Source organism: Microtus pennsylvanicus, chromosome 4 (assembly GCF_037038515.1).
Source record: "Microtus pennsylvanicus isolate mMicPen1 chromosome 4, mMicPen1.hap1, whole genome shotgun sequence".
NCBI classification, from domain to species: domain Eukaryota; kingdom Metazoa; phylum Chordata; class Mammalia; order Rodentia; family Cricetidae; genus Microtus; species Microtus pennsylvanicus.
The window spans coordinates 143473010-143491089 of NC_134582.1; the positions used below are offsets into that span (position 1 = coordinate 143473010).

General features: G+C 43.0%; 1 protein-coding gene across 1 annotated transcript in view; it reads right to left on the bottom strand.

Moving 5' to 3' along the window:
• Epc1 (enhancer of polycomb 1) overlaps window positions 1–14554 on the bottom strand; it is a 100201-nt gene extending 85647 nt beyond the window's left edge. The window contains exon 1 of the mRNA XM_075970761.1: window positions 14085–14554. Within this exon, the coding sequence (XP_075826876.1) occupies window positions 14085–14087 (3 nt within the window). The 5' untranslated portion in view covers window positions 14088–14554. The remainder of the gene's footprint in view (window positions 1–14084) is intronic.
• Window positions 14555–18080: the final 3526 nt, after the last annotated feature.

The following is an 18080-nucleotide window of genomic DNA, read 5'->3' on the forward strand; positions in this document are numbered from 1 at the left end:
GGTCCTCATCAGTACACTCTAGGGAGCTGAGGTCCTCATCAGTACACTCTAGGGAGCTGAGGTCATCATCAGTACACTCTAGGGAGCTGAGGTCCTCATCAGTACACTCTAGGGAGCTGAGGTCATCATCAGTACACTCTAGGGAGCTGAGGTCATCATCAGTACACTCTAGGGAGCTGAGGTCATCATCAGTACACTCTAGGGAGCTGAGGTCATCATCAGTACACTCTAGGGAGCTGAGGTCCTCATCAGTACACTCTAGGGAGCTGAGGTCATCATCAGTACACTCTAGGAAGCTGAGGTCCTCATCAGTACACTCTAGGGAGCTGAGGTCATCATCAGTACACTCTAGGGAGCTGAGGTCCTCATCAGTACACTCTAGGGAGCTGAGGTCATCATCAGTACACTCTAGGAAGCTGAGGTCATCATCAGTACACTCTAGGAAGCTGAGGTCATCATCAGTACACTCTAGGAAGCTGAGGTCCTCATCAGTACACTCTAGGAAGCTGAGGTCATCATCAGTACACTCTAGGGAGCTGAGGTCATCATCAGTACACTCTAGGGAGCTGAGGTCATCATCAGTACACTCTAGGGAGCTGAGGTCATCATCAGTACACTCTAGGGAGCTGAGGTCATCATCAGTACACTCTAGGGAGCTGAGGTCATCATCAGTACACTCTAGGGAGCTGAGGGCTGAAGAAACTGAGTTTGAGGCCAGTCTGGGCTACAAAGTGAGATGCTGTATAAAACAGTCAAGAATAACTCTAAAAACTTGCACAGTTACATGTTTGAAAATTTAGAATTCTATGTACTTATTATGTAAAATAATATGTACATTCAAATTTAAAAGCGAATTATTCGTTTGGGTTTAAGGCAGATTCTCATGCAATTCAAGTTCGCTTGAGCCTCCGGTGGTCGCACCTCTACTGTGATTGAAGTTACGTGACCACACATCTGGTTCAATTCATTATTAATAAAACCTGCAGTTTAATTTTCAGAGTTACTGTGTCCATTCAGTTTTTTTTTAACAGTATAGCTGAATATTGGGAAAATGAAAGATCTGGGGCTGGAGAGGTGGCTCATCTGTTAAGAGAGCGCTCTGCCCTTCCAGAAGACTTGATTACAGTTCCCAGCACCCACAGCTGATAGTTTACAAGCACAGGTTAACTCCACTTTTATGGGACTGGTCGCCCTCTTCTGGCCAATAAGAGAAATTGCATTCACATGTGCACCCCTCCCACCAAATACATGTATACATAAAAAGAAAATAAAACTAATTTTAAAAGACAAAATCTTAGAATCATATAAATGTGTGCTGCAGCTGAAACACACGTGTGTGAAGCTTTGGTTCCTATGCACAGGACGCTTTCTGTTCTCTAAGGTAACATCTATGTTGCTCTGCCATTAGTCTAGCACAGTTACGCTAATATTTTACTACCTGTGAATTTTTATTCACTTGGGGAAAAAGGCTGTTGTATTAGAAATATAAACTCGGGGCTGGAGAGATGGCTCAGAGGGTAAGAACACTGGCTCTTCCAGATATTCTGAGTTCAATTCCTAGCAACCACACGGTGGCTCAGAGCCATCTATAATAGTATCTGGTACCCTCTTTGGGTGTGACACCCGATTCTGTGTCACCCTCTTGGTACAGTTCGTGCGCCACTGTTTCCTATGCGAGTTGGGCAGGGCCTGGAGATTGAAAGAACACACAAGAGACCTAGGTCATTTGACAGGAGATCAGCCGAATGCCATTTATTTAACTTTGGGGAAACCCTTATAAACCTCGCTGCTACACAAGAAATTCCCCCCAGGCAGATGGAAATTGCCACACCCAAGATGGAGTAAACAATGCCCTACAGAAATCACCAGGCAGGGCAGAGGGAGCACAGGAACAAACAGGATGTTTTAGCTGGCTGACCAGAAACTGTTCTCAAAATGAACCCCAGGAGCAGGGGTCGACCCGGGCCCTACATTTTGGCATGTAGGCATACATGACGGCAGAACATTGTGGATTATAAAAAATAAATAAATCTTAAAAAAAAGACCTATTTTTTTTAAAAAAAGAAATATAAACTCACAGTTGACAAGAAATGGTAGAGAAACAACCTACAAATTCTATCAACTTTTTGGCGCCCTCACGCTGCCCCTGCTGCCCTGTGCCTGTGTTTAGTCTTCCCACCTCTTTACTCTTCCATCAAAACTGGCCAGAGACGGAGATTGGAAGCTTCCCAGCCCATGGCCAGTGGCGAGCAGATGGCAATGCATACAGGCTCTCCTCTGTCGCTACCATTTTGTGGGTTCACATTTGGACTGTTCTGGGGGCACTGAGTTCTCTCCATTGCCTAAGTACACCACACTGTTTTCTAGTTCTTTCCAGAGGCGTTGTGTCTCTGTCTTACCTATGTTCATCTTGCTTTCTTTACTTGGCATGTCCTCTTGTCAATTTCTGCAGGTACAAAGTCTACACAGCCCACAGGGCTCCAGTCAAAGCTGCCTTCTCTAGAGCTGACCCCATGCCCAAATCCTGCCCTTTCTGTTTTCTCTTTAAACCTCAGGTTGTTGTTGTTTTTTTTTTTAATGTGGTAGAAGTTCAATAAAGATTTGCTTAATAGGTGAAAAGGAAATAATACAGAAATTCTTGAAAAGTCTGTTTCATTTGCTGATAGTGAGTGTGTGTGTGGGTGTGTGAGTGAGTGTGTGTGTGAGTGAGTGTGTGTGTGTGGGTGTGTGAGTGAGTGTGTGTGTGTGTGTGAGTGTGTGTGTGGGTGTGTGTGGATGTGTGAGTGTGTGTGTGTGTGTGTGTGTGGGTGTGTGAGTGAGTGTGGGTGTGTGGGTGTGTGTGAGTGTGTGTGTGTGAGTGTGTGTGTGTGGGGTGTGTGTGGGTGTGTGTGTGTGTGGATGTGTGAGAGTGTGTGTGTATGTGAGTGTGTGTGGGTGGGTGTGTGTGGGTGGGTGGGTGTGGGGGTGTGTGTGAGTGTGGGTGTGTGAGTGAGTGTGGGTGTGTGTGAGTGTGTGTGTGAGAGTGTGTGTGTGGGGTGTGTGTGTGTGTGTGTGAGTGTGTGTGTGTGGGTGTGTGTGGGTGGGTGTGTATGTGTGGGTTGGTGGGTGTGGGGGTGTGTGAGTGTGGGGGGGTGTGAGTGAGTGTGGGGGGATGGGTAGGGGGGTGCTTGCATATAAGTCTGTGCATGTGAGCATGAGAGTGCACATGCAGAGGCCACAGAAATACGTTGAATGTCTTCCTTGATCACTCTCCATCTTAATGACTTGAGACAGGGTCTCTAGCTAAACAAGAACTCGCCTTTTGGGCGAGGCTGGCTGGCTCAACCTGTCTCCAGCACCCAACACTGAGGTTAGAGGCACCTACAGCCTTTTCATCCGAGTGGGAGGGATCTGAACCCGTCTCATGCTTACTACAAGTGCTCTTACCCATGGAACCATCTTCCCAGTCCATCCCAGGAGCCGTTCCAATACTGAAAACTCGTGTTTAAAAGAGGCGGTGGGGTGAGGGTGGGCACTGGGCTCGACCAGGGCTCTGCATAGGAAGGACGGCAAGTGCTCTAGCACTAAGCTAAGTTCTCAGATGTGGGCTGATCTAGTGCCCATCTTATCTCCTAGAGTTGGGATCTCAAGTTTCCTACAGTTATTAGAGGTTTGGTCCCACAGTGGTGCTCTGGGGAGATGGGAGGACTTTAGATCATGGGGGAGGATCCCTACCCTTACTACATGGCACCCCACACAGTGATGGGACCAGAACTCTCTAAAACTCTTTGACTTTACAAGTTAATTATCTTCGATGATTTGTTACATGATTAAGGAAAAGCATGGAAAAGAGTTTTGACATCTGCAATCAGAAAGCGAGTTCACAGAATGTATTGAGAGCTTACTGCGGGCCAGTAGTAGGCTTGGGTGCTCCAAATGCTTTAACACACTGTTCCCACATTGCTAACATGAGGTAGCAACACCACCTGTCACAGGAAACTGAGGGTCGGGGTGATATCTGACTGGCCTGACATAATCCAAGTGTAAAGGGTGCAGTCCAGAACACAGGTGAGCACACTCGGGAGTGACTCATTTGGATAGCATTCTCAACTAGAAGGGAAGGGGTCTAGTTGGCTTTTCTGTATTACCCTGTTAGCTGGGGCTCTCTGGAAATGTAGCCATACAGTCAGACAAAGCCCCATGCAATGTTCAGAGCCCACCAGGTATGTGTTGCATCTGCAAGAGCTGACTATTCTACAAAACAGAAGGGGAAGCCATGTTTAAAAGTCTCTGAGGCAACGGGTAGTGGTGGTGCACGCCTTTAATCCCAGCACTTGGGAGGCAGAGGCAGTTGGCTCTCAGTGAGTTCGAGGCCAGCCTGGTCTTCAGAGTGAGTTCCAGAACAGGCTCCAAAGCTACACAGAGAAACCCTGTCTTGGAAACAAAAAATAATAAATAAATAAATAAATAAATAAATAAATGAAAAGTAAAAAAGAAGCCTCTGAGGCTTTGATATAGAACACTATTTGTATATTCTAAAAGATTAAGAAAGGCAAAATCCAAATATTTGTCAATGTGTGAAGACTGTAAAATTCTAATCCAAATTGAGCATGGTGACATTGTGACTGAGGCAGGAGGTTCACAGGTTTGAGGTTATCCTGGGCTACATAATGAGAACATGTCTCAGAATATTCAAAATAAAATAAAAATTAAGAAAGATTTTAGTCTTCTTTAAAAATAGGTAAAAAGCCAGTCAATATCTCACTGAAATATGCTTCTGGAATATCTTCAAATTAAAAACCACAGTGAACACAAGGGAGACTCAGCATGGCTCAGAAGTCCTGGACAAGTTTGTAGCTGTCTTCTAACTAAAATCTCTGCTTATCAAATTCCAGCAAGCTTGCAACTCCCCGGGACTGTACTCGAGGGTATAAATGTTTCCTTAGGAGCTGAGCACACCGCAAGCCAGGATGACTTACAAGGCACTGAAACAGGGTCTCCTGTGGCTAGCCTTGAACTCACTACGTAGCTGAGGTAGTCCTCGACCAAGCCTTGTCTGTCTCCACCTTCCAAGTGCCCCCAGGCCCAGCTCCTAGGTGATTCACTGAAAGGCGCTGTACTGGTAATGACGAACTGGATGGAAGCCGGTCCAATACACTTTTAGGCGGCACACCTACTAAGTTTGTGTCTCTCCCCTAGCTAAAGTCTGTGGCGTGGGCCTTCTGTTTACAGTTTCCCTTCACACAACAGGCTGGACGGTGCAGTTTTCCTCTACTTACTCTCCATCTCCACCTCCTGGGCGAAGGATATCTAGTTACTAGATGAGAGTGGCAGCGCTAGTCCAGTCACAGCTGTTCTGAGTTCCGGCTTCGCGGCTAGCTTCAACAGTCATTAGCTTGCTGATTTAGGTCCTCAGCCTCTCGCTGTCTAGACCATGAAAACCTGTGGAAACGCTATTCCCAGCTCCTGGACAGATCAATAAACTCAGGATCTCCTGAGGTGAGGCCTAGGCATTCGATCTGCACGTTTCTGGGTGACCCACATGTAGACAGCAGGCTGAGAGGGCAGCCCCGACATTAGCAAGGACGAGGCTCTGGCTCCCGTCCTCAGCACCACACAGTGAATAAACACAAGCACATACATGAACAGCATTGATAACAGTGTGACTCTGCCACAGTGTGGAGGATGCAGACACATGCTGGACCAGGGCGACCCAAGAGAGCCTTCTAGAACCACAGGAATGTTTCATAGTCCTGCTGCCCAGTACAGAAGTGACTACTAAGTAACCACTTGAAATGCAGGTGGTACAGTTGAAAAATTGGAACTTTGAAGTTTAAATTAATTTAAATTTAGGCATCTATAGATGCACACAGCAAGCAGACTAGTGTACTGGAGAGCCACAGTCCTTGAATTTTACACCATTTTAAGTGAGTCGAGTCTATTACTAAATGGGTACTAATAATGAATTTGTGTTTGTGTGTGTCTGCGCACACATGTACACATCAGTAAGCACCCTGTTCTGCATGAGGAGGTCACAAGACAATTTTGGGGAATAGGTTCTCTCTCCTTCTGCCATGTGGGTCCCAGGAATTGGCCTCAGGTCATGAGACTTAGCGGCAAGCACCTTTACCCGCTAAGCCATCTCACTGTCCTCAGACTCTTCTAGATTCTGGGACACACTACTCATACCTCTTTGAAGGTCACAACACTTTCCTGGCAAGAACTCCAGCTGAATGGAAGGACAGAATGAAGGTTCTACTGGCTTCTGAGGAAAAGTAAGGACCGTGAGTTAGCTGCCTCTTCTCCCCACTCAGATAAAAACTAAAAAGTGAAGGCCTTCAGAGCTAAAAGCTCTTTAAGTCTTGGAGCTTCCTAATGGAGAGATAAGGTGATTAAAGTCCTCTTTAATCCTTGACTCAATACAGTGCTTTCCAACTGGGGGTTGTGACCTTTGCCTTGGACGAGGTAGAGTTTCCAGTCATCTGTGGAGTCAGCCTGAGTTCCAGGGCTAAATATAGGTCGCTGGCAATGACAGCTTCCCTTTCTCAGACACTTGGAAACCAAGTCCTATCAATGAATGGGGTTATTCATGGCTGGTGGGATACAAGGATGAGGGCAGCCAGGGAGATGACAGAGAGAGGACTCTTCCCACTGCAACTTCCTACTGAACAAAATCAGTAAAGCTGCTTTTACCTGATTTCCAAAGTGACTTGTAAATTGTGGGTTGCTTTTTTGAAATTCAAAAAAATGTTATGCTTTTTAATTTAACAAAGTTTGAGGGAGCAAGAATGAACTTATAAATCTCAGCGGCAATCCAGACTGGGACACCCCCCCCCCCCCATTGCTGCAACACAAGCAAGAGAATTGCGCAGCCAAACATTTTCCAATTGGGAAATCAACACCCAGCAAGTCTTTGTCAGCGATCGTGGTTCCTGAGGCTGCCCTGCCCACCTTATTTAATATAGTGACATGTATTCATTCATTATGTCTGCCACTTAAAATAACAGTTTGTGACTTTTTTTTTGAGGCCTAATTAAATATCATGGTTTATAGCCTGAATGTACTAGGCAGTGCTCTCTAAAGGTGTACCCCGAAGGAGTGCATACAGGCAGGCAGTGTTCTCTGAGGGTGTAACCCGAAGGAGTGCATACAGGCAGGCAATGCTCTCTGAGGGTGTACCCCGAAGGAGTGCATACAGGTCATTTGCAACTGGCTTAAAGAGCAGATTCTCAAAGAACACCTGCTACATCCTGAATACAGAACCAGAGGGGTGCAACCTAGCACTCTGTATTTTCATAAACCACCCAGGTGCTAAAATTTAACACCCACTGACCTAAAGTATTCCAAATCCTCCCGAAAATGTCCCTCAGAAAAAAAGGCTTTCTTATAACCTGAAGAAGCAAATGACTAAAACATTTTATTATTTTTTCTTAAGTTATTATTACTATTGCACATGCTAGCTCATGTGTACATGCAGAGGGCGACTTTCAGGAGCTGGTTCTCTTCATACACATGTGTCTTCCAGGACTCGAACCCAAGCCATAGGTTTGTGCATCATACACCTTTATCCGATGAGTTATTTTAGAACCTAAATCTGGTCTTATATGTTATAAAATAGAAGCCATCATTCTATCTAGACTTAATTTGAAGAGTAATGAATTTCCCTATTTCAACAAGGTTTCTTTGTTTTTTGAATGTAATTCATTTTCATAAGTTTAAAATTTGTAAAAATCAGCTTCTGAAAGAATCTCACTAGATATGCTTAATGATGTCATACAAGGGTACCTTAAACTAACTCAACATAGAGAACATCAGAAGTAGGGCCAGGTGATCACTCTGCAGGTAAGAGCCCTTGCACCACAAGCCTGATGACTGAGTTTGATTCCAAAACCCCAGACGAAAAGAGAGAACCAACTCCCACAAGCTGTTGTCTGACCTCCACATGTACATACCAGGAATCACACATGCACACGAAAGTAATAAATAAGAAAAATTTTAAAGAAAATTTCAGATGTGTATCACTGCTAAATGAGGATCACTCCTCCCATGAAATAATTATTGGTTATAAAATAACAAATAAATTCACTAGAAAATTATGTAGTTATAGCATATCATGCATTTAAAATATGTCAACTCACAAAATGCAAATTTACAGCTATCTAACGTGGCAGTGGGGAAGAGGTGAGCGTCTAAGTTCCAGCTCTAGTTTTTCATTTACTCGGTAATGTGGGCCAAGCCCAAGGTGCGCCACTCTCTCTGCCTGTTTCCTCCATAAAAGTGGGTTTACCTGTCCTATCCTACTCCATGCGAGGTTCAGAGAGAGCTCTAGCTGCAGGACACACGCTCCAGTTGAGTGCTGCTGCTGTTTGTTCATGTGTGCCTGCATGTGTTTAACATGCACCAGGTACAGGGCAGTGCCTGTGGAAGCCAGAAGGCGGCGTCAGAATGCCTGGAATGGGAGTTACAGGTGGTTATGAGCTGCCATGTAGGGGCTGGGAATTGAATGTGGGTCCTCTGGATGAATCACAGTGCTCTTAACTGCCGAGCCATCTCTCCAGCCCTGGCTGTTCATTTTCAAATTAGCTAGCTTGTGACTAGTCTGGCCACCATGAACACAGATGATACTGAGCCTTCATCACTCCAGACTGTACACACAGTTAAGTCTACACAAAGCAAATACAAGCTTATGACACTGAATTCTGGACACTCAGCAAGCACCCACCTTCTAAGAATTCGTCTCATCTCCTTTAGTGACCAGGTAAAGAGTGTCCAGTGACCTCTGTGCTTCTGGGAACGGACATCTCTCTTTGCAAAAGCAGAAAGTCTCCTGATTATGAAAACTGTGATCCTAGACTGATGCTTGTATCTCAGCAGCCATCTTGATATCACTGATGTCAAAGGAGAAAACTCCCAAGAAGGTACATAAAACAGATGAGCTAGGCAGTCAGACCGAGAGCTGGCTTTCCTCCAGATTACTTAGTTAAATAATAAATGCACCTAATTTTAACGTCGTTATCAGGTGTTAAAATGTTAGTACCAAAACAAATTATGTGATTAATATAGCCTATAGTACTGAGCTACCTGGTTCTGTAACTAATTTTGCTGTTTTAAATCACTACAACTCCTTAACTGTTCTTTCCGCAGTTTGTCTGTGCAGAAATAACATTCATTTGACTTTTCCTGCTCCACACTTGCTCAGCAAATTAAACATCAGCTAGATGTCTAATGGATTAACTTCATAAAATAATTGTTTTGTCTCTCTTTAAAATTCCTGTCGTATGTCAGAGATTGCTACAGTTAAAAATAGGAGTGCGTATTAAAAGGAGTGCTGAGGTGGCTCAGGCAGCAGAGAGCTCGCTGTGTAAGCATGAGGACCTCAGATCAGATGACCAGCACACATACGAGAAGCCAGGCAGGGTGTCATGTGCCTGGAATGTCAGCAACAGGAGGGCAGCTAAGGCAGGTGGATCCCTGGGGCTTCTTGCCAGCCAGCACAGCATAATTGGTGAACACTAGGTTGCAGTGAGAGACTTTGCCTCAAAAATTTGGAATTCTAATGTGGTATTTGGTTACTCTTTTTATTTGTCTATAACACTGTAACGGTTGATAATCAACACAGTGATGTTTGAGTCATGGCTATGTGAGTAAAATGTACAAAATACATTTAATAAAAACCATGAGCCAGGACTGGTGGCACACGCCTTTAATACAAGCACTAGTAAGGCAGAGGCAGGAGGATCTCTGAGTTCGAGGCCAGACTGGTCTACAGAGCAAGTTCCAGGACAGCCAGGGCTGTTACACAGAGAAAGCCTGTCTTGAAAATAATAAATAAAAAAGAATCATTATATAATATCTTCTTGTTGCTGTTGTCTTTGGTTTTGGGTTCTCTCTTTCTTTTCTTTTTGAGACAGAATTTCCTAAAGCCCTGGCTGGCTTTGAAACCCTGAATCTTGTGTCACCGTAACCCAGCTTAAGAGTTTTTTATGTTGTTGTTTTGTTTGCTTTTTATGTGCATTAGTGTCTTGCCTGCATGTATGTTTGTGTGAGAATGTAGGATGAAGTTACAGTTGTGAACTGCCATGTGGATGCTGGGAATTGAACTCAGGTCCTCTGGAAGAGCAGTCAGTGTTCTTAACCACTGAGGTATCGCTCCAGTTTTTTGTTTTTGTTTTTCAAGTTAACATGTAGGATTGTGGGTTGAATCATGACCATCAATACAAACAAACAAAGAAATGGAGCTCAGAGACACACCCCAAACTCCTCCTACCAGGGAACCCTCTCAAGTGCTTTCTCACACAGATAAGCCAATGCTGGACTTAGTGCTTTGTAACAGGAACGGACACGAGGCTGTTATCTAGTTGTGTTATCTGTCTGTGCTATAGCTAAGACATGAAGGTCCGCCACCAGCTCCCTAAGCTGGCTGTGAATACTTGGTGCCCAAATGATGTTCCTTTTCAGATCCATACAAACGGGTCAAAATTTAAACATTTTCCTCCTCTAGAAATTATACGTGGCTCCAAGTGGGAACACCCCACACCTAAGGCCTCAGATTTAAACCATCATTAGAACAGGGAGCCATGTTGGGCTTTCGGGTACATAAGAGAAGGAATCTTTCCCTTCTCTCTCTCACTACTGTGGCCCAGCATCTTGTCCTATAGATGGAGAGAGCCTGATCTCCAGCATCCAAAACCCCTGGTGAAATCAGTGTTACAGCAAGCATAAACCGTGTTTATCTTTTCAAGAATGAAATCTTTATCTCTGCATTATGTTCTTCCTGGTGTCTTCATTTGAGGGCCATTGTGGAAAGATCAAAACCAAGTCAGAACACAACACACCCATTTTGCATATTATTTTTCTTTCCTTGGCAACACCACGCCAGGAAGAGTAGATTGCCTTTGTAGAATATCTGTAGCGTGTTCAAGAAATAACAGAGAAGAGGCGAATATGTGCAAGAAGGACAAAACAACAGCATTTAAAACATGCAACTTCAGATCTGGATTGACATGGCATTCGGAGAGTAGACAGTCTTCCTTTAAAAAGCTCCCCCCAGTTAAGGGAGCCTAGCCCTGAGCGTGGGCAGCACCTTTTCCCTTTGCTGCCTCATCCTACAGTTACCTATTACCTAGGGGTTTGGCTAGCCTGGGAACACCAACGACCACATCGTAAGGAATTAGTAAATTATATTGGTTCAGTACATTAAATTTGAATATAATCTTCAGTTTATTCCTATTATTGAAGATTCAAAGTTCATTTTCCTGAGCTATATTGTTTAGAATCCAACTTAAAGACTGTCCCTGTCTTCTGTATCCTTCCTTCTGCAACCTGTTCCCTGACCATTTCAGTGTTCATTAATCTCTCCCTCCACAAGAGGGATGGGCAGTGTACACAGGTACACACACACACAGATATTTTAATAGAATCAATTTGGTTACTTGCTACTACTGTATCTGATAAAAATATGCGCAAAAAAGTATCAATTTTACTGAGATGACATAACAAAATTTTGAAAAAAAATATTTTTGATTGCCCATGATCTAGCAATTACTGTCATGAAAAAATTTAATTGGTTCTCTATTTGTTAAGTTTTATAAAGAATTTTTAACGATCAAAAGAAAAATTTGGTTTTATAATGAAAAGCATAAACACACCAAACTCATGCACTAAATGTCTATAAAATGTCATCAATTAAGAAGAATTAATTCCCAAAGAATCCAGAGCTAAAACGAAGCACCTGGTACATTTTAAAATGGAGAATAATATAAAACAGGAAATTGTTTTTACTTCACAGATTTAAACCTCTTTACTCACACAATGATGGAAAGGTCATCTAGGAGAGTATGTGTGACAGAAATGCCTATGTGTATTTTCAGAAGTAACGCCTGAACTCTAATGGTTACTTCATAATCAGTGATGTAATAGTCAGGAGAACAAAGAGGAGTGCATAGCCACGGTGGACTTCCCAGTTCAGTTTGCTCTTAGAAGAGGTGACATTAGGCAAACACTGCTAGTTTCAGAACCCGAACAAAATGAAAAATTGCTGCATTATGGAGAACAGAATATTTTAGCAATAAATATGCTGGAAGGTATATTTTATTCAGCTGATCAACTTCGGAGAACTAAAGTCTTGAGCACAACCAGGTTAAATAACACATTTACACCTGCAATATTTCATTCCATATATAATCTATACTGTCAGAAGCCACACTTGCATCTAGACTCTACAAAAGAGAGGAAATGAAATGGGCCGGCGGACAAACCTCTGAGCACGGTATAAACAAGATACAGGCATTGGGCATAATCATCCTGAAGTTCAAGGAAAGAGATAAACAGATTCTAGGAGATACGATTTCTACACATTTCACACACTCTTTCTCTCCAGACGGCTAAAGGGTAGTGAGAAAGGCACGCATGTATTTCAGAATAAATAAAGACATTTAACAACACGACACTGTCACTCTCTCAAGACAGAACCTATTAATCAGAGAACCCTGATGCTTTTTAGTTGTTTTTATTTTATTTGGCAAATAATACGTTTCAAGGTATAATTCCTCCCACTTTCTCTCTGAACTGAGGGCATCCCCTATTATCTCCACAAACAACTAAATGTTTACAGAAACCAGTTAAACCAATGTCATATTGTGACATATTTTGTTCCTAGCAGGCTTGGGGCCTAAATCCCATATTCTGTAATCAGATAACTCTCAAGAACAAAGATGTAACCCATCCTTACATGTGTGCACATCGATATTTTTAACTTAAAAGTAGGTGTGTAATATTCTTAAAAAAAATCTTAGTTCCAAAAATATTTGCTTAGAAAAACAAACAACAACGCTATCTATAAATTCAATTCAAGGAGCAGCTCAAAACAAAACGGACAAGACAAGGTACTAGAACATCTTCAAGACAGGCTCAGAATAGGTATTTGAGAATTCCCTTGATTCAAAATGAAATTCAACTTTTACAATGTCCAAGGAACTAATACTCAAATGTTTTGTTAAGGTGAAAGGGTCCTAATGGGCATGGTTTTGTAATATAAGAAAAATATAAATATCAAATGCTGGTGAGGATAGAGAGGGTAAACGCCAGCTTTTTATTAAAGAATCTGGTGGAGATAATAAATCAGCTCAGATCAAACACAACTGCCAACTGCATGCTTGCCCATAATGTCCTCCGAATTGGATGTGACGACATGTCTGTTCTCACCATGGTGCACAGTGCACAGAAAACGCTTAAATAATATAGCTGACCAAATTGAACTTTCTTTATGAAAATTAAAGGATAATAGATAAAATCTTGCCCCACCTTTTTTCTTCCTTTTTTCTTTTAGTAAAACTGACAAATTGTTGAGGAGCACTACAGCGCCACCAACACAGATCAATGCAGAACAAAAAAAAAAAAAAAAAAAAAGAATCTCCCACCGTGTGCAAAAAGAAGAAAACTAGAAAAATACCAAAAATTACAAAATGTCTCCCAAATGTACCTTTCCGGAGAAAACATAAGATAGATCTACAGAGATGAATCGACAAGGAGCTTTAGAGAAATCGCATCCTAGACCACAAGTTAGATCCGCTCAGCAATAAAAGAGCCACTATTTAGCAACAGCCATAACTTAAACCCGGTTATGTCAATCTCCACCTTCACTATACCAGATCTGCTTTCTGTAGTTTGTATTCAAGTACTCCATCAAGGGGATCACAATAGGTCTATTAAAAAAATAAAAACTACAACGGTAGTTTGCTTGTTGATAATTTACTCTGTACAAATTAGGCAATAGATAATTTTTATAAAGAGGATATGTACATATTTGGTACTACCAACATTGCTGGCACACAAAAAAGTCCATCTTGAAACATCTGAGTTCCCCTGTAGTTTACAGCAATTAAAGTATAATTTTCATTATATATGTTTATCTCTAACAATGGAGAAAAAAAACTGTTTTTTTTTTTTTGTAAAATTAACCAGGCAGAATTACGTGGAACGTGCACAGATCGAAGCTAAAGAAAAATACAAAGATTGGTTTTGTGAGAAGAAACACAATGAAAATATCTTATCTGGTTCTCCTTTCAAAGAAGTAACACCAAGAATGTTTAAAATTATAAACTTACCATCAGTGTAGGCAAAGCAGCAACCAGCCCTCAAAAAAAAATTGTAACAATATAGGCTGGGGACTGGGTTGTCCAGAAAAAACAGCCTCCGGGTAGCGTACGGATCTTCAAACATCCTGAAAATATTTGGTAAATCAAAAGTGAGACTTTCCTCCATGGAGGGCGGCGGAGCGGGGCGGGCAGCCGCAGGATCCGAGGGCGTTCGAGGGACTGGAGCAAGCAGGAGGATGCGGAGCGGGCGGCGGCGGGAGGCTCGGGGTTAACAACTTTGCGCTGGCGGGCGGGCGCGCGCGCTGATTGGCTGGCGGCCGCCCAGCTCGCTCCTCGCTCCCGCCTCCCGCAGCTCGGAAAGAATGCACGACTGTGCCATTTTACCGGGCTCGGGAGAGCGCCGCCGCCCGGGCCCGAGTCGGGGCTCGGGATTAAGTGACAAGCACAACAATGGCAGCGGCCGCGTCCTCGGAGCATCTGGGCACGCCCTTACGCGCCGCGCGTGGGGAGGCTCCACGCGAGACGGCGTCCGTGGGGGATGTGCATGCGGACGCGGCCATTTGGAAGAAAAGCCCGTCTGAGTGTGCTCGGTGTGACTTCCCCTAGGGCCTCCTGCAGCCACGAGCACCACGGTCCCTGCATTAAGTAGCCGAATCCTGACCTAAGTTGAAACCATATTCAGCTTCCCTCGTCCCCCACCCCATTTCAACACGGCTTCCAAACCCCTTCCTGACCAGCCCAGTTCTACTGCTCCGCCTTACAAACAAAATGGCTGAGGTGCCCAGTTTTTTTGGATCCTTCCACCCGGCCTCCAGGAAGTGGTAAAAATTCAAAATAAATACAGCACTAAAGTACACCCTTGAATCTGAACTCCGGACCACCCTTTGGTGTGGGTTCTTGCGGGGTGTCTAGGAAACGCGCCGCTTTCTTGTTCTTTTTAAAAATTCTTTTAATTGTTTTGAAAAGAACATCAATCATTAGGGATTTACTTGACTGTAATTTGAACTTCCTGCTTTACATATTTATAAGGTTTTTCACCTATCTTGGCAGGCTTTCAAATTAAGTGGGCTGGGAAACTTGATTCTCTTCGGTTGTGAGTGGAGTAGGGTTGCTGCAAACAGTCTTTTCTAATAAAGACAGTCTGAAAAACTAAACATAAAAATGTTAGAGGAATCCAACACTTGTAATTGCAAATGTAAAGTCCCAAAGTCAGCTAATACTTATATGTGAACTGAACGTGTTCACTGTACAATTCTTTGCCAACTAAATTTCTAATGAGTCAAGAGATGAAAGAAAGAAAAAAAAAACACTAAAGCATGAAAAAATGTCGAAGAATTGCCTACATTCTTCAAGACCACTCCCACCCCTGCAAAGGTCTTGGCTAGTATTAAGAGGTAACCGCCTTTAAAAAAAAAAAAACTATAGCAAGGGTTACTGTGTTACTGATTGTCTACAAGACTCTGAGAATGAGAGAACAAATACTATTAATTATAAGACGATTACAATAAGCAGGGCCTACCTTCAGTAAACCAGAAGGTTGATAACACTAGAATTTTGTCAGACAGGTAGTGACCACAGGCATGGGGCTCATTTAATAAGAGTATGAGCACTCTCTCTGGCTTCCAGATTTTGTCCCTGTTCTACAGTCAACTGAAGTAAATAACTGGGGTAGGCCTGGATCCACATATATTTAATGAGCAGTCATGGTAAGAAAATATCTAAAGAGGAGTAAATGCTAATGTAAGTATACGGGTAGGTCCTTTTTACTACCTGTAGGCTAGACTACTCTGAGCACTTTGTTAGGTATGCATATTTTAAATTATAAACTTTCTGATGAAATAGCAAAATGAAAGATAAAGTATAGACAAGTTCTCAGAAAAGAATGGAAGAAAAGCAACCTTGAGTTTGTTATAGTTCTGGGGAGCTCAACATTTGCTGGACACAGTGGTTGATGTTCATAGATATCAATGAATAAGCATGTGGTTTATCTCCGATCTCATGGAACTTAGAATCCAGAGGCAAACAGACAAGTGGCAAGCTAACAAATACATAATTAAAAATGTCGGTGAGCGCGTCTACAAAACACTGCAGCAGCACAGAGAACGCATCAGCGAGGACACACAGAGGCGCATCTTAGCAGATGACATTGATGGTAGACATGAAGGATGGGAAGCTAGGAAATTACTTGGGAAATAGCAGCACGACTTACACTAAGTCACCGAGGCAGATGCCAGGGGCACGTTCTACAAGAGACATGGAGGCCAGAACCCAGAATATACCTAAAGAAAGGGAAATGGTTATATTTGGTCAGAGGTTCTTATAGGATTGAAGTTAAGAGTGAATGAAAAAATAAAAATAAAAAAGGACATGTCTGCTCCAAGGTATGGTGAAGGAGAAAGTTTACTGTAGATAAGAATACACAGCCAGAGATAGGCACATCTGGGAGAGTCCAGAGTGGAACTGACCCTGAGTCATGTGAGGAGAGACGGGAGAGGAAGGGAGAGTGGGGAACTAGGTGCAGCAGCCAGGAGGCCCAAAGTTAGTGAAAGTGTGGGCAACTATGACTGGATTATATAGGGAAGAGTCTCTGGGGGAAGGGCAGCCCAGCCCCTGGACTGGAGAAGTTTAGGGTAGGGGACTGGCATATCAGTCATACCCTGTAACAGCTAAGGACTAAGGGATGCTGGAGAAACTGGGCAGCCAGGTTCGCTTTGATCTGTTAAATAGGCACCGCAGCCAATTGTCCAGGCTTTGAGACTTCATAGAGGACTAGATGTATAAGTGGGACTGAAGTTGAGAGGACTCAGACCCACATGAAGCTCAGTCTTTAAGCAATGAGCTACAGACAGTGACTAGACAAGCACTTGGAGATTCTGATGGTGGTAAACCCCAGGACAACCAATGAACCTGCCTGCATCATGGAGCTTTGCTTTTCATCCATGTGGTAATAGCCAGTGATGATGGTTTAATTCATTAATAAATATGAAAAGGGGCCGGACGGTGGTGGCACGCATCTTTAATCTCAGCACTCAGAAGGCAGAGGCAGGCAGATCTCTGATTTTGAGCCATCCTGGTCTACAGAGTGAGTTCCAGAACAGCCAGAGCTGCACAGGAAACACTGTCTCAAAAAACACAAACAAACAAACAAAAATCCCATAACTATGAAAAAGAAAGTCATTAAAGCAGATCACCCATAATAGCAGTAAAAATTTCAAAAAGCAGCAATACAGACAACTATTTGCCTTGACTTTCTGGTTTTCTTGAGTTGTGCTGATTTGTACTTTGATTGTTTTCCTAGTTCAGGCCTACCTGGCTTTAGTACTTTGCTTTTTTAAATTCTTACTTTTTTTTTTAAGTTGGGCGTGGTGGTACACCCCCACAGGGAGGCAAGGCAGGTGTAACTCAGAATTCAAGGTCAGCCTGGTCTACACAGCACAAAACACACACACACACACACACACACACACACACACACACACACACACAAACAAAAAATTCTCACACCTTTTTACACCTTTTTTTCCCCTTGGTTTTTCGAGGCAGGGTTTCTCTGTTGCTTTGGAGCCTGTCCAGGAACTAGCTCTTATAGACCAGGCTGGCCTCAAATTCACAGAGATCCACCTGCCTCTGCCTCCCGAGTGCTGGGATTAAAGGCGAATGCCACCAATGCTCGGCGAAAAAAAATTCTTACACTTTTTAGTCAGTTGAAAAACCTGAGAATCTTCTATATTTATAAATGCAAAACATTGTTGAAGCTTGAATTTTAGAATACTTACTTATGGGAGGGGGAGGGAAGGGAAATGGGAGGAGATGGAAATTTTTAATAAGTAAATATAAAAAAAGAATACTTACTGAGAATAAAAAGTAATTTTTAAAAATTTCTTATCTTTAAAATTTGGTATCTGACTTCTACTAAACCAAAACGCCATGTGTAGATGAGCAGAAGGAGGAGCTCAACTACTAAGATTGAGAACACCCAGTGTTCTGTCAACTCAGTGAATGCCC